At 57.5% G+C, this 14279-nt stretch overlaps 1 protein-coding gene across 6 annotated transcripts in view; it reads right to left on the bottom strand.

Moving 5' to 3' along the window:
- Positions 1–3527: 3527 nt before the first annotated feature.
- LINGO1 (leucine rich repeat and Ig domain containing 1) overlaps positions 3528–14279 on the bottom strand; it is a 207583-nt gene continuing 196831 nt past the window's right edge. For all 6 annotated transcript variants that reach the window (XM_032174744.2, XM_032174743.2, XM_032174745.2 and 3 more), the window contains one exon: positions 3528–6415. In XM_032174744.2, the coding sequence (XP_032030635.1) occupies positions 4559–6403 (1845 nt within the window). In that variant the 5' untranslated portion in view covers positions 6404–6415 and the 3' untranslated portion in view covers positions 3528–4558. The remainder of the gene's footprint in view (positions 6416–14279) is intronic.

Below are 14279 nucleotides of genomic sequence, written 5' to 3'. Positions count from 1 at the left end.
GACTCAAGGGCCCTTGGCCAGCTGGTGGCAGAACTTCCCCAGGGACTCCTGATACCAGCCAGGGGCCTACACTCCTCCTCTTACCCCTTCTCCCTTGCTCTCTGTGACATACTCCCCTGTCTCCTTGTCCTCCATGGCCCCAGGGCACAGCCACTCTCACTCTTGGGCAAACAGGGCTCATGGGCTGGAGTCTGCTTCTATCCTCCCCACACAGCCCTGAGGCCTCCAGTGGCAAAGCAGAGAGTATGGCCAGGTTTGGATTCTACCCCAACCCATTTGCCATCCCTGTTGTGTCCCACACAGTCCCTTACCCTACCAGTTCTTGAGTTCAGCTACCACTCCCTTGCTTGCCCATAAAGATGTCATGCTAGTAACAGTGGTCATTAGTGTACCCAACAGGTGCCACACCCTGTGTAGGTGGGCACTTTACAACACTGTCTTTGATCTTCCCAGACACCCTGTAAACATAGGATTTAACCTACTCTGCATGTGGGACTCAATGGTGGAGGTGGGATTTGAACCAAGGTCAGCCTGACTCCAAAGCCCACGTTCCATCTGCCACTCTGCTGTGTGACTCTAGGCAGGTTACTTTCCCTCTCTGAGCCTTGTATTCTGACTTGTGAGGAGTAAACCAGGGAAGGGTCCTGGTGCTCGCTGCTCCCTCAAATACTCATCTTCCTGGTGCCGCCCTTGGGCGGGTCCACTTGCATGTCGAGGGTAGGTTCCCAGTCTCAGCATCCTTTCTGGTTCAGGCATGTCTGCCTCATAGAGGAGCGGGCCTGGAGGCTGTGCTGCTCTTTCAGTCTCCTGGAAAGCAGGCTGGACTCTCAGGATTCAATATCTTGCCTTTTCCCCAAGAGCTTCTTCCAACCTTATCCCCTTGGCCCCCGATTAAAAGGTGAGCAGAGCAGTGGGCTCCCAATAGGGTTTGAGGCAGCAGGGCGTCCTGACTCCAATACCCCATGGGGTCCGAGGCAGAGCAGGGCCATCAGGGCTCTGGGGGAATGTGGGTGGCCCAGGAAGGCTCTGACCCTTCAAACCACCTCTGGGCTCAGGTTCCAGCTGTGTGTGTGCCAGGGCAAAGCAGTATCTGCTCCTCCTTTCCCCATCTCAGAGGCTGTCCAGGCATGAAGAAAGCAGCCTCTCCAGCCTGGCTTCCCAGACGATGCCCTTTAACTCCAGCAGTACTTTTGGCAGCAGTTGAGTTCATGACCCTCCTCCACAGAAGAAGGTTATACAGCTCGGAAGGGGCTGCACCTGGACTAAAACCCACCTGGGCTCTGCCCAGTCCCCAGTCCTCTCTGCTTGGGCAAACCCAGTCCATGGGCCCTGGGCACTCACATTCCCCTAAACTGATCCTGCCCCCATCTGAAAACAACCTAGTAATTTTCTCATGTTCTTGAGTTTCCTGAGGGGGCCGTTCTCTCCCAGTAGCCAGGAATAAATTGGCCCCTTGACCTCCCTGCTCTTACCAGCCTTGAGGCATCCCAGAGGGGTAAGAACCCATATTAAGCTGCCTCCTGCAGAGGACAGTGCCAGCTGGGCTTCCAGGGCTGGGACGATGGATGGGGCCTGTGCGCTGGTCTCCCCTGGGAGGAGGGGCAGGCTTGTGGGGTTCTTGAAGACTCACATGGCCTCCTGTTGTATACAGACCCAAGGACCCCGCCCCCTGTCCCTCGTGCTCCTCTGAATGTTCTCCTGCCCAGAAGTGGCTCTGAGAAGCCTTGAGTCAGTTTTAGAAGTCTGTGGCTCTGGGAGTCTGGAACCAGGCCCCAGATCGGTCACTTAGAAGCTGTGCGATTTAGGATAAGCTGCCACCCTCTCTGGCCCTCCCCCTCTGCATCTGTGTAAGAGTGGGGTCATCACCACCACTGCCAGTTGTAGAGGACTGACTGAATGGCAGGCACTGCACCAATCCACAAGCCAACCCATGTGCTTTCATTTTATCCTCCTAATGACCAGAACAAGTAACATCGTCTGTTTTACAGGCGAGAAGTCTGGGGCTCAGAGGAGTTAAGTAACAATGCCGAGCAGCTGGCAAGTGCTGGAAATGGAACTCAAACTCAGACCTGACCTCAAACCTTACAGCCTTATAATCACTAGTCTAGGATGCCCACAGGGACCCTCAACCGTTGCACACCAATAGTCCAGGATCCTATGGGGAGAGGATCCTGTTTCTTCTCAGGGGATAAAGCCATAGTTTAGAGGGCTTGAGCCTCCCCCAGAACCAGGGACAGTCTTAGGTGGTGGTTGGGAGATGGGGGAGAGGGCAGGCTGGCCCAGCTATGGCTACCAACTGCTTCAGCTGGAACCAGGAGGCAAGCAGCCTCTCAGAGATGCCTTTAGATTGAATGAATAATTCAATTGATTGAGTGCCAACTCCATACCAGACTCCGCCCACCATGCCATCCCACCAGAGGCTTGGTTTAGAAGGTGCTAGGCATGTAGCTGTGCCAGTTTGGGTGGGGGCGTGGGCCCTGGGAAGAACCCTGGTGGGAGGAGCTGCATCCCGGAAGTCTCCTGGCTGTGAGGGCTGACTTCCCTATTGCTCCCCCTCCACGTTCGGCTGGGTCTGTGCCCATTGATTCTTGCATCGCTGGGGTTCTCCCCTAGCCTGAAGAATGAGCAACAGGATCACCCTGGGTCCACTATGGGGCAGGATCCAAGGAGTTCCCAAGGAAAGAGGGAACCTGGAGGGGAGAAACCAGGCCTCCCTGACCCTGAAGCCCCTCCTTCCTGACAGAGATTGGGGGTGGTCTGCTGGCTGACCTATTGGCCCAGCTTTTTGGGTCAAGGTCCATGGCCGATAGGGAACTTACAAGGTGACTGCCTGGCTCCTCACACTGTGTTGTCAGGGGCATCCCTCTCCAGGGTCAAGGTTGGAGCTGCTGGGTTTGGTTTGAACGGGCAGGGCTGGAAGCAACGGGTGGGGAGCTGTTTTCTGAGCTGCCAGGTCTGCTCACGTTCAGGTGGATCCCAGCCCCAACCCAGAAGCCCTAACAGTCCAGGACAGGCTCAGAGCATGGCCTGGTGGAAGATGGGACTAGACTGGGCCTGGGAAGCCTCAAGGGCAGCCCCAGAACTGCTTTTCCCAGTCCCCACAGCCTGGGCACTCTACATGGGAAATGGCATACAGTAGGTGCTTGATAAATGCTGTGCAAAGAAGGCTTGGGGAGAGCTGTGCTCCCAATCCTTGCATCGGTCTAGGCCAATGCTGTAGGGGGCCTCCAGCTTCTGGGGAGCTAAGCCTTGAGCCCTGTAGAGCTGTTACCATCAGGCCTGTCAGTCAGACCCACCACCAGACCAGGGGTGAGGGACTCTCTATGCCCACAGCCTCAGGATCCCCTTCAGGTCTAGAGCCCCTCTCTCCAGCCAGTGCTGCCGGCCACAGCCCCAGCCGCTGTCCTAGGAGGAGCCTCTGGAAGTCCCTGGAGCGCCACTCCCCCTGACAGCCCCCAGCCCTACCCCCATGGAGGGCCCCTCGGCAGCCCCATCCCCCACAGTGAGATAATAATGACCATAATGAGAACAGTCACCCACACGTGTGCACAGCGCTTTACAGGTTACAAAGTGTTTCACATACATCATCTCATCAATTCCTCACAACAGCCCTGTGAGGTAGGCAGGGCAGGGGGTAATGTTCCCATTTGTACAGATGTGGAGACTGAGGCCCAGAGAGGCCAGTGACCTGCTTGAGGTCACACAGCAAGTGAGCAGCAGAGCTGGGACCAGAGGCTGGGGTGGGCCCCACCTCCAGCCCCTGGCTCTCTCCACTGACTGTGCTGTCCCCCAGGAGGACCCCAGCCCCTCTCCAGAGTCTCAGCCACACCCAAGCCAGGCTCCCACCCCTTGCAGTAGTGCCGCCTGGCAGCCCAGCAGACAGGCTCCCACCCCCATCGGCAGACCTGTCCCCTCCACCTGCTCCCTGCAAAAAGCCAGCCCGGAGCTGGGCCCAGGCCTGCCCCCTAGCCTGCTCCTGATGGTGCCTGGGGCGGGGTGGGCAGGTGGGTGGGGCTGGAACCTCCTTTCCTGTTTTCCTGAGTGATCCCTCCCCACTGGGGAAGAGAAGAGAAAGGAGGAAGAAGAGGAGGAGGAGGAAGAGAAAAACAAGAAACTGAGTTGGAAGAGGGCCCTGGAGCAATCAGGACGTCAAAAGTTTGCATTCCGACTAGCTAGAGGAAATAGTTTTTTTCTCTTTTTATTATTTCAAGTTTTCATAAAAATCCATAATTATTGAAACCCAAGTTACAGAGAAAGTTCGTAACTTTTTTATTGAATTATTGACTCTGCCGCGTGTCTCGGTTCGTCGGCTTTCAACTCCAGTCTGTCAATGCCCCTGTGTAGGTGGGGTCCCCAGGCCTGGGCTTCTGAGGTCCTGGCAGAAGGAGGGCAGGTGGTGAGGGCTGGCGGGGGGCAGCAGGGGACAGAGGCAGGAGGGAGAAAGAGAACGTGTGTAGAAGGGTAGGGAGGAGGTGGGAAGGACTGGAGAGTGAGCAGGTGGCGGCCAGGCCCCTTCCCCTGCCCGGCCGCCCGGGGGTCCCTGCCCCCCGCCCCGGCCTCATATCATCTTCATGTTGAACTTGCGGGGCGCGTCGGCGGAGCTGATGCCTGCGTCCGACTTTCGGGGCACATACTCAATCTCGATGTTGTGCTTCGTGTTGCCCTTGCCCCGGCTCCAGAGAAACAGCAGCACCAGGCAAAAGAGGACGACGCCCAGGAAAGAGATGAAGCCCATGGTGGTGGCGATGATGAGGGTCTTGATGTCGAAGGGGAAAGGCACAGTGGCGCGGGTGCTGTTGGCCTCTCCCTCGCCCGGCTGGTTGGAGATGAAGGCGAAGGTCTTGTTGGGCTGATGGGGCCAGTCAGGCGAGTAGCTGCGCACATGCAGGTGGGCGGGCATGGAGTCGTTGCCGCCCGCGTTGGCTGCGATGCACAGGTACGTGCCGTTGTCCTGTACCTGGGCGTAGCGCACCTCCAGCGTGCCATCAGGGAAGACTGTGAGCCGCCCATTGCTCTTGGCTGACACCAGGTGCTTTCGGGGTGAGAGCCAGAGGATGGCGGGCGGCGGGTCGCCATCGGCTCGGCACACAAACTGCACCGTGTGGCCCTCATCCACAAACACTTGCTGGGCCTTGCGGTCCCGGATGCGGGCGCGGCGGCAGGTGAAGTAGTTCGGCAGTAGCACATCAGGGAAGTCCTTGAACTCCTTGCCCTGGACGAACTCGGGCGTAGCGCACGTGGGCTGCTGCCGGTTGAAGTTGAGCCGCCAGCGGCGCCGGAACACCCACAGGAGCCGACAGTCGCAGGCCAGTGGGTTGGAGTCCAGGATGAGTGTCTCCAGGTTGCCCACCGAGTGGAAGACCGATTCCTCCAGCGTGGTCAGCTGGTTGCCAGAGACATTGAGCACGCGCAGGTAGTTGAGGCCGCGGAAGGCATAGGGCTCCACCACGGCCAGCTGCCCGCCCACCAGCTGGATCTCCTGCAGCCGGAGCAGCTCATGCAACATGGAGCCCTCAATGGTGCTGATGGGGTTGTAGGAGAGGTTGAGGAAGCGGAGATAGACTAGGTGGCGGACGGCCAGGTAGGGCACAGCGGTCAGATTGCAGTGTGTGATGGACAGGGACGTCAGGTTGAGGCCGTAGAGGCAGTTGGGTGTCATGGTGTCCAAGTAGGGCCAGTGGGAGATCTCCAAGACCTTGAGTCGGTACAGCCTCTTGAAGGAGTAGTCCCGGATGGCATTGATGTTGAGGTGCCGGAGCCTCAGGACGATGAGGCCGTGCAGGTGTGACAGCGCCTCGGTGGGGATGGAGGTCAGGTTGCATTTCTCCAGCGTCAGCTGCTCCAGGCTGTTGAGGCCGCTGAAGGCGCGGTGGGAGATGTAGACGAGGTCATTGTCGCCAACCTCCAGTGACTTGAGGTTGTACAGGTCCTGGAACATGTAGTCCAGCAGGATAACGATCTTGTTCTCGCTGATGTCCAGCTTGGTCAGGTTGCTGAGGCCAGTGAAGACGCCTAGCGGGATGAGCTTCAGGCGGTTGCTGCGGAGACCCAGCGTCCGGAGGTTGAAGAGGTTGTTGAAGGCGCCAGGCTCCACGGCGCTCACGATGTTCTCGTTGAGCTCCAGCTCCTCCAGGTGCGGGAAGCTGGCGAACTCGTCCTGGTTGAGCGTTTTGATGCGGTTCTTCCCTAGGTCCAGCAGGCGCGTCTCGGTGGGGATGCCCTCGGGCACTGCCACAAAGCGCTTGCGGTGGCACAGCACAGCACGGTCCTGGGCGGAGCACTCGCAGCGGGGCGGGCAGCCTGTGGCCGAGCCTGACAGCACCGAGCCCAGCACCAGCAGGAGGATGGGCTGCCAGCAGGCCAGGAGGGGGCTGGGCATGCTCCTCATGCCCCCCGCCAGCATCCTCTCGCTCACCTGCAGCCGGGAGCAAGCACAGGACAGAGGTGGCAGTTAGGGGGCAGTGTGTGTCTGGACCCCACCCCAAGCCACCTGGGCCCCTCCTGCCCTGTCATGATGACCCTGATGCAGATAGAGAGGCAGGGTCCAGAGGCCCAGGCCAGAGGGCCTCTGGCCTCCTCATGCTGCCCCCTCCTTGCCTCTTACCCTGTCTGGAGTCTTCCCAAAGGACCCTCCCAGCATCCTTGGAATGGAGGGGCTCAGGGAAGGGGCCGGTCACCTCAGACAGCCTGGCATTGGTGCCACCTCCTTTACATTTCACAGGCGGTTGACTCCAAGCACACACCCTGCCCTGAATCACAGCTCCCCTGGTGCTCATCAGGGATAAAACCAGACCTGCTGAGCCGCCCTTGGGCTCACAGTGGGGATCAAAGGGGCTCAAGGGCTGAGGCCTCTAGGAACAGCCCCCAAGAAGCCAGAGCAGAGCAGCCAGGAGTGTGGCTACCCCTAGCCTGCACGGCCAGGGCTTCTGAGGCTGCTGGGGGCCCCATTCGCTCAGCCCTGAGCCCTGAGCCTCCCCAGGTGCAGACGCCATGCCCCCTCCCCATCAGCTGTGTGGCTGGGTCTGCAGTAAACCAATGGCACCTGACACTGTTCACAGGTCTGTCACCCATGGGGTTCCTGGATTGCTGGGGGACACCCTCATCCAGAAGGCCCAGCCCTGAAGCTGCCCTCCCTCCTCCCCCTGCACCTGCAAATCCAAATCCAGCCTGGACTCCTGGTGGGATCTGTGACTCTCCACTTCCTCTGGGTCCCATCGGTGACCCAGCTCAGGCTCCTGAGCCCAGGGCCCGGAGAATGTCTTTTCCTGCCTCCTGGTCTTGACTCCTGCACTTCTTTCCTTTGGTAATGCCCCATCCCTGGCTGTTGAAATTCCATCCACAGGGCCTAATTGAAGTCCGCTGCTCTAAGAAGTGTTTTCTGTTACCCAATAAGAAGTGAAGTGTGCTCCCCTTAGAAAGACCCTCCAGCCTTCACCTGTCTGTCTCTCAGGGCTCCCATCACCTTCTTCCTAGTACCAGAGTTCTGCACAGCTGCTAGTCTGAGGAAGGCACAGATTCCCACAGGCCAGGACAGCCAGGCAACCCTGGAGGAGTCTGCCCCCACTACAGGACCGAGGCTTGTTCAAGCTGGGCCCTGAAGCCATGCAGGGCTTGGGAGGTGGTGACATGAGACATCGTGCCAGGAGCGGGGTCCAGCTTGCATAGAGGCTGCAGGTGGAGTGAGCAAGGGGTATGTGGGAGCCTCCGTGACCCTCTCCCACCCCCTGTTCAGAGACCACTTGTCCCCACTTCTGCCCCAAACTGCCTCCCATCTCCTCCTTCCCTCTTCTCTCTCCATCCACCCCCATGAGAAACTGGCCTGGCAAATAGGGTGAGTAGGGGGGTGGGGGGAGGGTAGGTCAGACCCTAGGAGCTGCTCCAGGGATGGATCAGATGGCCTCTGGGAGCCAAGCTGCAGTCATCTAGCTGCTGGTGGGGTAAAGACCCATCCCTGCTCCTCTACTGCAGCCTCCAGTGCCCCTGGGGCTTTGCTGCTGTGTCCACACCCTGTACTCATGGCCCGGAGGGGGCTCAGTGCAGGAGGAGGAAGCCCAGACTGGATGTTCCACCTCTCCACCTTAGCTCAGACCCTTCCTACCCCTTCCCACACCTCAAACAGCCCCTGCTTTCATGGCCACAGGCCATCCATCCTTGTCATCCATGCATCAGCCATTAAGGCAACTGAGGCTGAGAGAGGCTGTGGCTGTCCAAGGACACCCAGCCAGTAGAGGGAGGAATTCTGGGATGGGAGCTCTGGTCTGTCCACAAAACCACACACTTGCAAATGCTCCACCAGTCTCCCAGGACTGACGGGAGCTTCGTGATTGTTGATTGACTAAGTCACTGATTAAGCAGACAGGATTCAGGGTGTCACCGACATGTTATGGAATCTGCAAGGGTTTTGTTATCCCCAAGGGCTTTGTCCACCCTGACCCTCCCTTCAGCCCCTCTCATCCTCTCTCCAGGCTCTTCTGCAGTTCAGCTTCTCCCCACCCCACCCCCACCAGGCTATTTTCCACAGTCACACACGCTCCAGTGACCCACCAGAAAAGCAAACATCCTGACAGGCGATCAATAAGTAATTGGGCCGGCAGCTGGGGCTGGCGCGGGTGTGAGGCTGGGGACCTTAATAGGTAAATAGTACTTTAAGCATCCAGCTTGGGGCTGGGCTGGCGGGTGGTGGGAGCTGCTGGAGAGGAGGCTGGGGAATGAGGGGGGCTAGTGAGGACACGGGCCACCCCGAGGTGCTGGTAAGCTCCTCTTATACAGACACGAATCTGGCACACAGGAAGCTTGCACCACCTGGCCTCAACCTGCCCACTCACCTCTTTTCCCACCAGTCCCTGAGCAAAGCTACCTGGGCCTCCCCACTTTGTCCTGCACACTGCTACCTCTAAACCACCTTCTTCTGGAGAACTGTCCCAGACTCCTGCCCCAGCAGCCTTTGTAACCTTCCACCCCAAAGGCCGCCTCCTCCAGGAGGCCATCCTTGACCTACTCAGTCAGATATCACCTCTTGTCCCCAACATTGTTATTCTTATAGCAGTGATTTTATGTAATTGGTGTATAGCACACCCCATTCCCAAAGTGATTTAAACCAAATGACAGAAAAATTATGCTACAAGATGATAAAAAGCTAAAAGCTAAAAAAGGGAAGTCAGTCAGGAAAGAATGCCACCAAGTCCTGCCTAATGATGAAAGGTGAGAGCTTCCTAGTGACCTTGAGCAAAGGGGGAAATATGCTCCAAAGCCTCATAATGTATGTTTAATCCTGGTTCAGTCATGGGTGTGTGTGTCTCACCTGCTAGAGAGTGAGGTACCCAAGGGCAGAGAGTATGTCTGTAGCTCAGTGTGAAGTGTGGCACAGAACAGACCTCCGTGAACGTTCTTTGAAAGGAAACATGCGCATGAGTGAGTTTTTGCAGGGGTGGAAGCCCTGCGGATGGGGCTAACCCTACATCAGGCCCAATGAGCAACGAGAAACCTGAGGAATTGAAGTATGTTGGAAGCCGGGCATGGTGGCGCTGCAATCCCACTGTTATCCCATCGTAATCCCAGCTACTTAGGAGGTTGAGGCGGGAGGATCACTTGAAGCCAGGAGCTCAAGACCAGGCTGGGCAACATAGTGAGATGCCCACCTCCCACAGAAATTTAAGAATTAGCCAGGCATGGTGGGGTGCACCTATAGTCCCAACTACTCAGGGAGATTGAAGTGGGAGAATCCCTTGAGCCCAGGAGTTTGAGGCTACAGTGAACTGTGATTGCACCACTGCATTCCAGCCTGGGCAACACAGCAAGACTCTCCATCTGTAAAAACAATAAATAAAATAAAATAAAATAAAATAAAAAAGAAATACATTGGTAGAAAAGCTGGTCAGCCTTGCCCTGTACAGCTGCCACCCCCAGGCCTGGCAGTTGGTCCCACAGAGCCATGGGCCATGCTCCGTGGGAGCAGGACAGCTCTGGGAGGGTACGGGCTCTGAGATGCCTCATCTCATGCCTCTTACGTGCGGCTGCCCTAACGGTGGGGAAGCTGAAGCTTAAGAGAGGCTAGGATGCCTGCCCAAGCTGGCACAGCAAGGGCACAGTCTCCGCTGGGCCTAGTCTCCTGGTCTCCCACCCCCATGGGGTCCCTGTCATCTAGGGATGCTGGCAGAGTCACGTCTGAGGGGTCACCCAAACTGCTGAGTGGGCAACGTGCTGCTCCTGCCATCCTGGCACCGTTCATTCTGCCGGCTACTCCTGCGACTGTCAAGAAGAGGTATTTTATGCATTTTAATCAGTGTTTTATTTTGGATCCTTGCCCCCTGAAGGGCTTCCTACAAGGGTAAGAGTTTAAAAATTGGACCAATAAATACAAAGGAAATAAAACATCAAAGACAGGCAGGTGGGCAGGCAGCAGAGAGCTGTGCCTGGGGCACCACACACACAACCTAAAGCATCCAGAGTCCTTCTCAGGCTCAGGGCAGTGGGGGACCCTGAGCCATCAGACCAGCACTGCAGAGGGCAGGCCCCAGGCTCTGCGCTGCAGAGTGGGAGGGACAGGCTGCTGGCCACCAGCCACACCCTCCTTCATGTCCCGGGGCAGATACGGCCTGGTTCAGGCAATGCTCCCTGACACATGCAGTTCTCTGTGGCCAGCCTGCTGTGTGACCTCGGCAATGCCTGCCCTCTCTGGCCTGTACAGTAAGGGCTCCACTTCAGGGTCCCTGAGGGTGCTGCCACCAGAAACTAGCCTTTTTCCAGCTGGAAGGTCGACATCCTCAAACCTTGCTAAAGGGTAAAGGGGAATGGGAGGCTCAGGCCCAAAATTGCAGTTTCACTGGGGCTGGAAAAATCTCTCTGTGGGAGGGGGGCTCAGGATGGTGGGCTCCCTTCCTTGGGGCACCACATTCAGGGTGTGCCCCCAGGGTCTCAGGGTGAAGGAGGGTAATTAGGGGAGATGGAAGCGGCCTGGGATCACCCATGGACAGGTTCAGAGAACACTGAGAGGGCTCAGGAATCACTCTGTGCCATAGGCAGCATCTGGAGGCCCATGGGGGCAGGGGCGTGACTCCCCCACAGCATCCTCTACAGGCTCATCCACCAGACACCTTCTTTAGAAAAGGGGAGGGACTAACACTTGGACAGCCCCTGCTATGGGCCAGGTTTAGGGCCTTTTTTTTTTTCTTTTAGATGGAGTCTCACTGTGTTGCCCAGGCTGGAGTGCAGTGGCGAGATCTTGGCTCAGTGCAACCTCCACCTCCCAGGTTCAAGTGATTCTCTGGCCGCAGCCTCCCAAATAGCTGCGATTACAGGTGTGCATCACCATGCCAGGCTAATGTTTGTATTTTTACTAGAGACAGGGTTTCATCATGTTGGCCGGGCTGGTCTTGAACTCCTGACCTCAAGTGATCCACCCACCTCAGCCTCCCAAAGTGCTGGGATCACAGGCATGAGCCACTGTGCCCAGCTGAGGTTTGGGGCTTTATACACATTGTCTCAGAAATGCTTTCAAAAGAGATCTTTCTTACCCATTTTACAGATGAGAAAAACAGAGGCTCTGAAAGGGAATTTGCTTGCCCTGGGCCTGGGTCACAAAGCTAGAGGGTGGCAGAGCTCTGTGTCTCCTAGTTGGGCTGCCTGCTCCAAGAGCTGCCTGGTTCTGCAGGCCAGGCCAGGGGAGGGGCTGTCCTGTCAGGGTGGTGCTAGGGTGAGGCCCCAGGGCTGAGGGAAGGCCCTAGTCCTCAGAGAGCTACATCCAGGCATCTGCCCCCAAACCCGACAAAAGCCTTTCCCCAACTTCCAGAAAACGGTGTATTAAACGTGCCACGTGTGCTCAGTGTTTTTCCGCCACACTCCTTTCCTGTGCCTGCGGCTGCTGCCTGGGCCTGAATCTCACCTAATGTGGGGCTGGCTGAAGCACAGGATGGCAAGTTTAGTTATTCTAGGTTTATGGTATCAGTATTTCACAGTGCTCCCACTCAGCGTTCCTCGGGGACCGCAGGGACCCCCTGCACACCCAGGCATGCGATCTGGCATGGAGGCGTCTGCCCCATGAAGGCTGGGGCCCAGGGTCCTCCGGGTGCTCAGCCTGGCTGTGTGGCCAGGGCAGCTTCTCACGGGGAAACGAGGTGGGTGTGCATGGTCCTCGTCTTGCCTTGATGCCCGCCGTGCCCATGACTGAGTGGGCAGCAGGAGGGACGGAGCGAGGAGGACAGCAGGCCTGGGAAAGGGGCTAGAGCACTTCCGGAAGTCTGCCCAGGGCTCTGCCCAGATCCACTGCCAAGAAATGATGGGGAGAGCAGGAGAGGGAAAGAAACAGAAACCAAGAACACCTGGGAGACACATGGTGGGTGAGGCTGCAGAGGAGAGGAAGCAGAGAAAGCAGAGCTGGGGGAGGGGAGAAAGATGGGGACACAGGCTGGGGGCAGGGAAGGGAGAGACAGAGGCCAGAGCTTGTCCTGCAGGCACAACCACTTTCCCAGCCCCTACCACCTGTGCATCAGCCTGGGGCCTGTTAACACAGCCCCGTCCTCGCCACTCCACCAGGTGAGTCTGAGCACTTGCATATCCAGGTGGGGAGGGAGACTCAGAAAGGTGAGGGGACTCACGCCGGATCACCAAGGAAGAGAAGCAAAGCCCAGCCTGGGCTCCTTGTGACTTGTCCTCGCCCCAAGTCCCTGCCTGCCTGAGGTCCCTTCTTTGCTTCAGCTTCAGTATGCGGGATCCGTTTCAGGAAACGATAAAGTGTGTTAGCGGGAACTGCGAATGCCCAGAGATGACTGGGGTCAAGTGGCCAGGAGTGGGGGCGCAGTGGGGCCCATCTAGAGAGGACTGTGACGGTCACCCTGGCCTGGGTTTTTCCTTCTGTCGCAGCGGCCAACCATCCATTCCCCATGCCTAGGGGCCTCCTACTCGGCCTTCAGAAGCAGCTCAGGGTTTCTCCCACGCTGGCTCTCCTCTAGCCTGGGAAGAAGCGACAGCCTCTGGTGGGTCCCCTCTGGATCTCCGGCCACCCTCTGCCCGCACTGCTGCTGGGCTTCTCCCAGCTCCGTTGGCACTTCTGCGGCCTCCTCTCCTGTGGTCCCCAGACTGACAGCCTCCGAAGTGGGACCGGGCCTGATACAGCTCCACACTCCCAGGCCTTGCCTGCAGACGCGCCCACCTCAAAGGAGCAGAGACAGCCCACCAGACAACTGCTGCGAGGGGCAGGACTCACACTCTGCTCTCCAACTCCCAACCTAGCTCTTAATGAAGGCAGGCTTCGTGGTGAGGGGGAGGTGCTGTGTGAGCTCAGGCTGAAATACAAACATTTTCCACAGGCCAAAGAAGAGGCAGGGGGAGGGCATTTCCACAAAGGGAACTGTGAGAGCAAAGGTGTGCAGGGGGGAAGGGACTTGTAGCCTGGTCAACTTGAGAGCATCCTGGGACTCCTAATGGCTTCTCTCTTAGCCCAATCCTGACCCCGGTCCCTGGACTCCTTTTAAAGATGCTCCATTCTGGCATTCCAGGGCTAATCCCCGCTGAGGTGTGAATGGCTGATTTATATGGCTGATAATGGCATAAGGTAGGAGCTGCTAATGGGAGAAATAATTCCATCGTTGGCCAGTCTAATCTGGGGGGCTGCCTCTTGGCCCATGGGGAGGTGGTGAGGCAACCCTGAGAGTTGCAGTCCTGCACCCAGGCTGAGCCCCTGCAGGAGAGAAAGCCTGGCGGACTGCGCAGCTCCACCAGCTGGAGCCAGGCAGCCAGTGTCCACCGTCTCCCGGGGGCTGGTCCGCCCCGCCCCCACCTGCCTCCCCTTTCCCCTCCTCCTCCTCAGACCCCCATGGCGACAGAAAAACCAACCCGACAGAAAACTGAGGTCATGTCCTTTGTCGTGTATAATTCTTTATTTTCCTCTCGCTCTCGGTTCTGGCAAAAAGTTGTTGGGCCCCCGGGGTGTGTGTGTGTGTGTGTGTGTGTGTGAGTGGCCTCTGTGTGTGTGGTGTCTGTGTGTGTGTGGTGTGTGTGTGAGTGTGGTGTGTCTGTGTGTGTGAGTGGCCTCTGTGTGTGTGTGTGTGTGTGTATGGTGTGTGAGTGGCCTGTGTGTGTGTTGTGTGTTTGGTGTGTCTGAGAGTGGCCTGTGTGTGTGTGGTGTGTGTGTGAGTGGCCTGTGTGTGTGTGGTGTGTCTCTGTGTGTGAGTGTGGTATGTGTGTGCCCTCCTCCTCCTCAGACCCCCATGGGGACAGAAAAACCAACCCGACAGAAAACTGAGGTCATGTCCTTTGTCATGTATAATTCTTTATTTTCCTCT

This window comes from Hylobates moloch, unplaced genomic scaffold (assembly GCF_009828535.3).
Source record: "Hylobates moloch isolate HMO894 unplaced genomic scaffold, HMol_V3 SCAFFOLD_14, whole genome shotgun sequence".
Classification (NCBI taxonomy): Eukaryota; Metazoa; Chordata; class Mammalia; order Primates; family Hylobatidae; genus Hylobates; species Hylobates moloch.
This window is presented reverse-complemented; position numbering and strand designations above follow the sequence as displayed.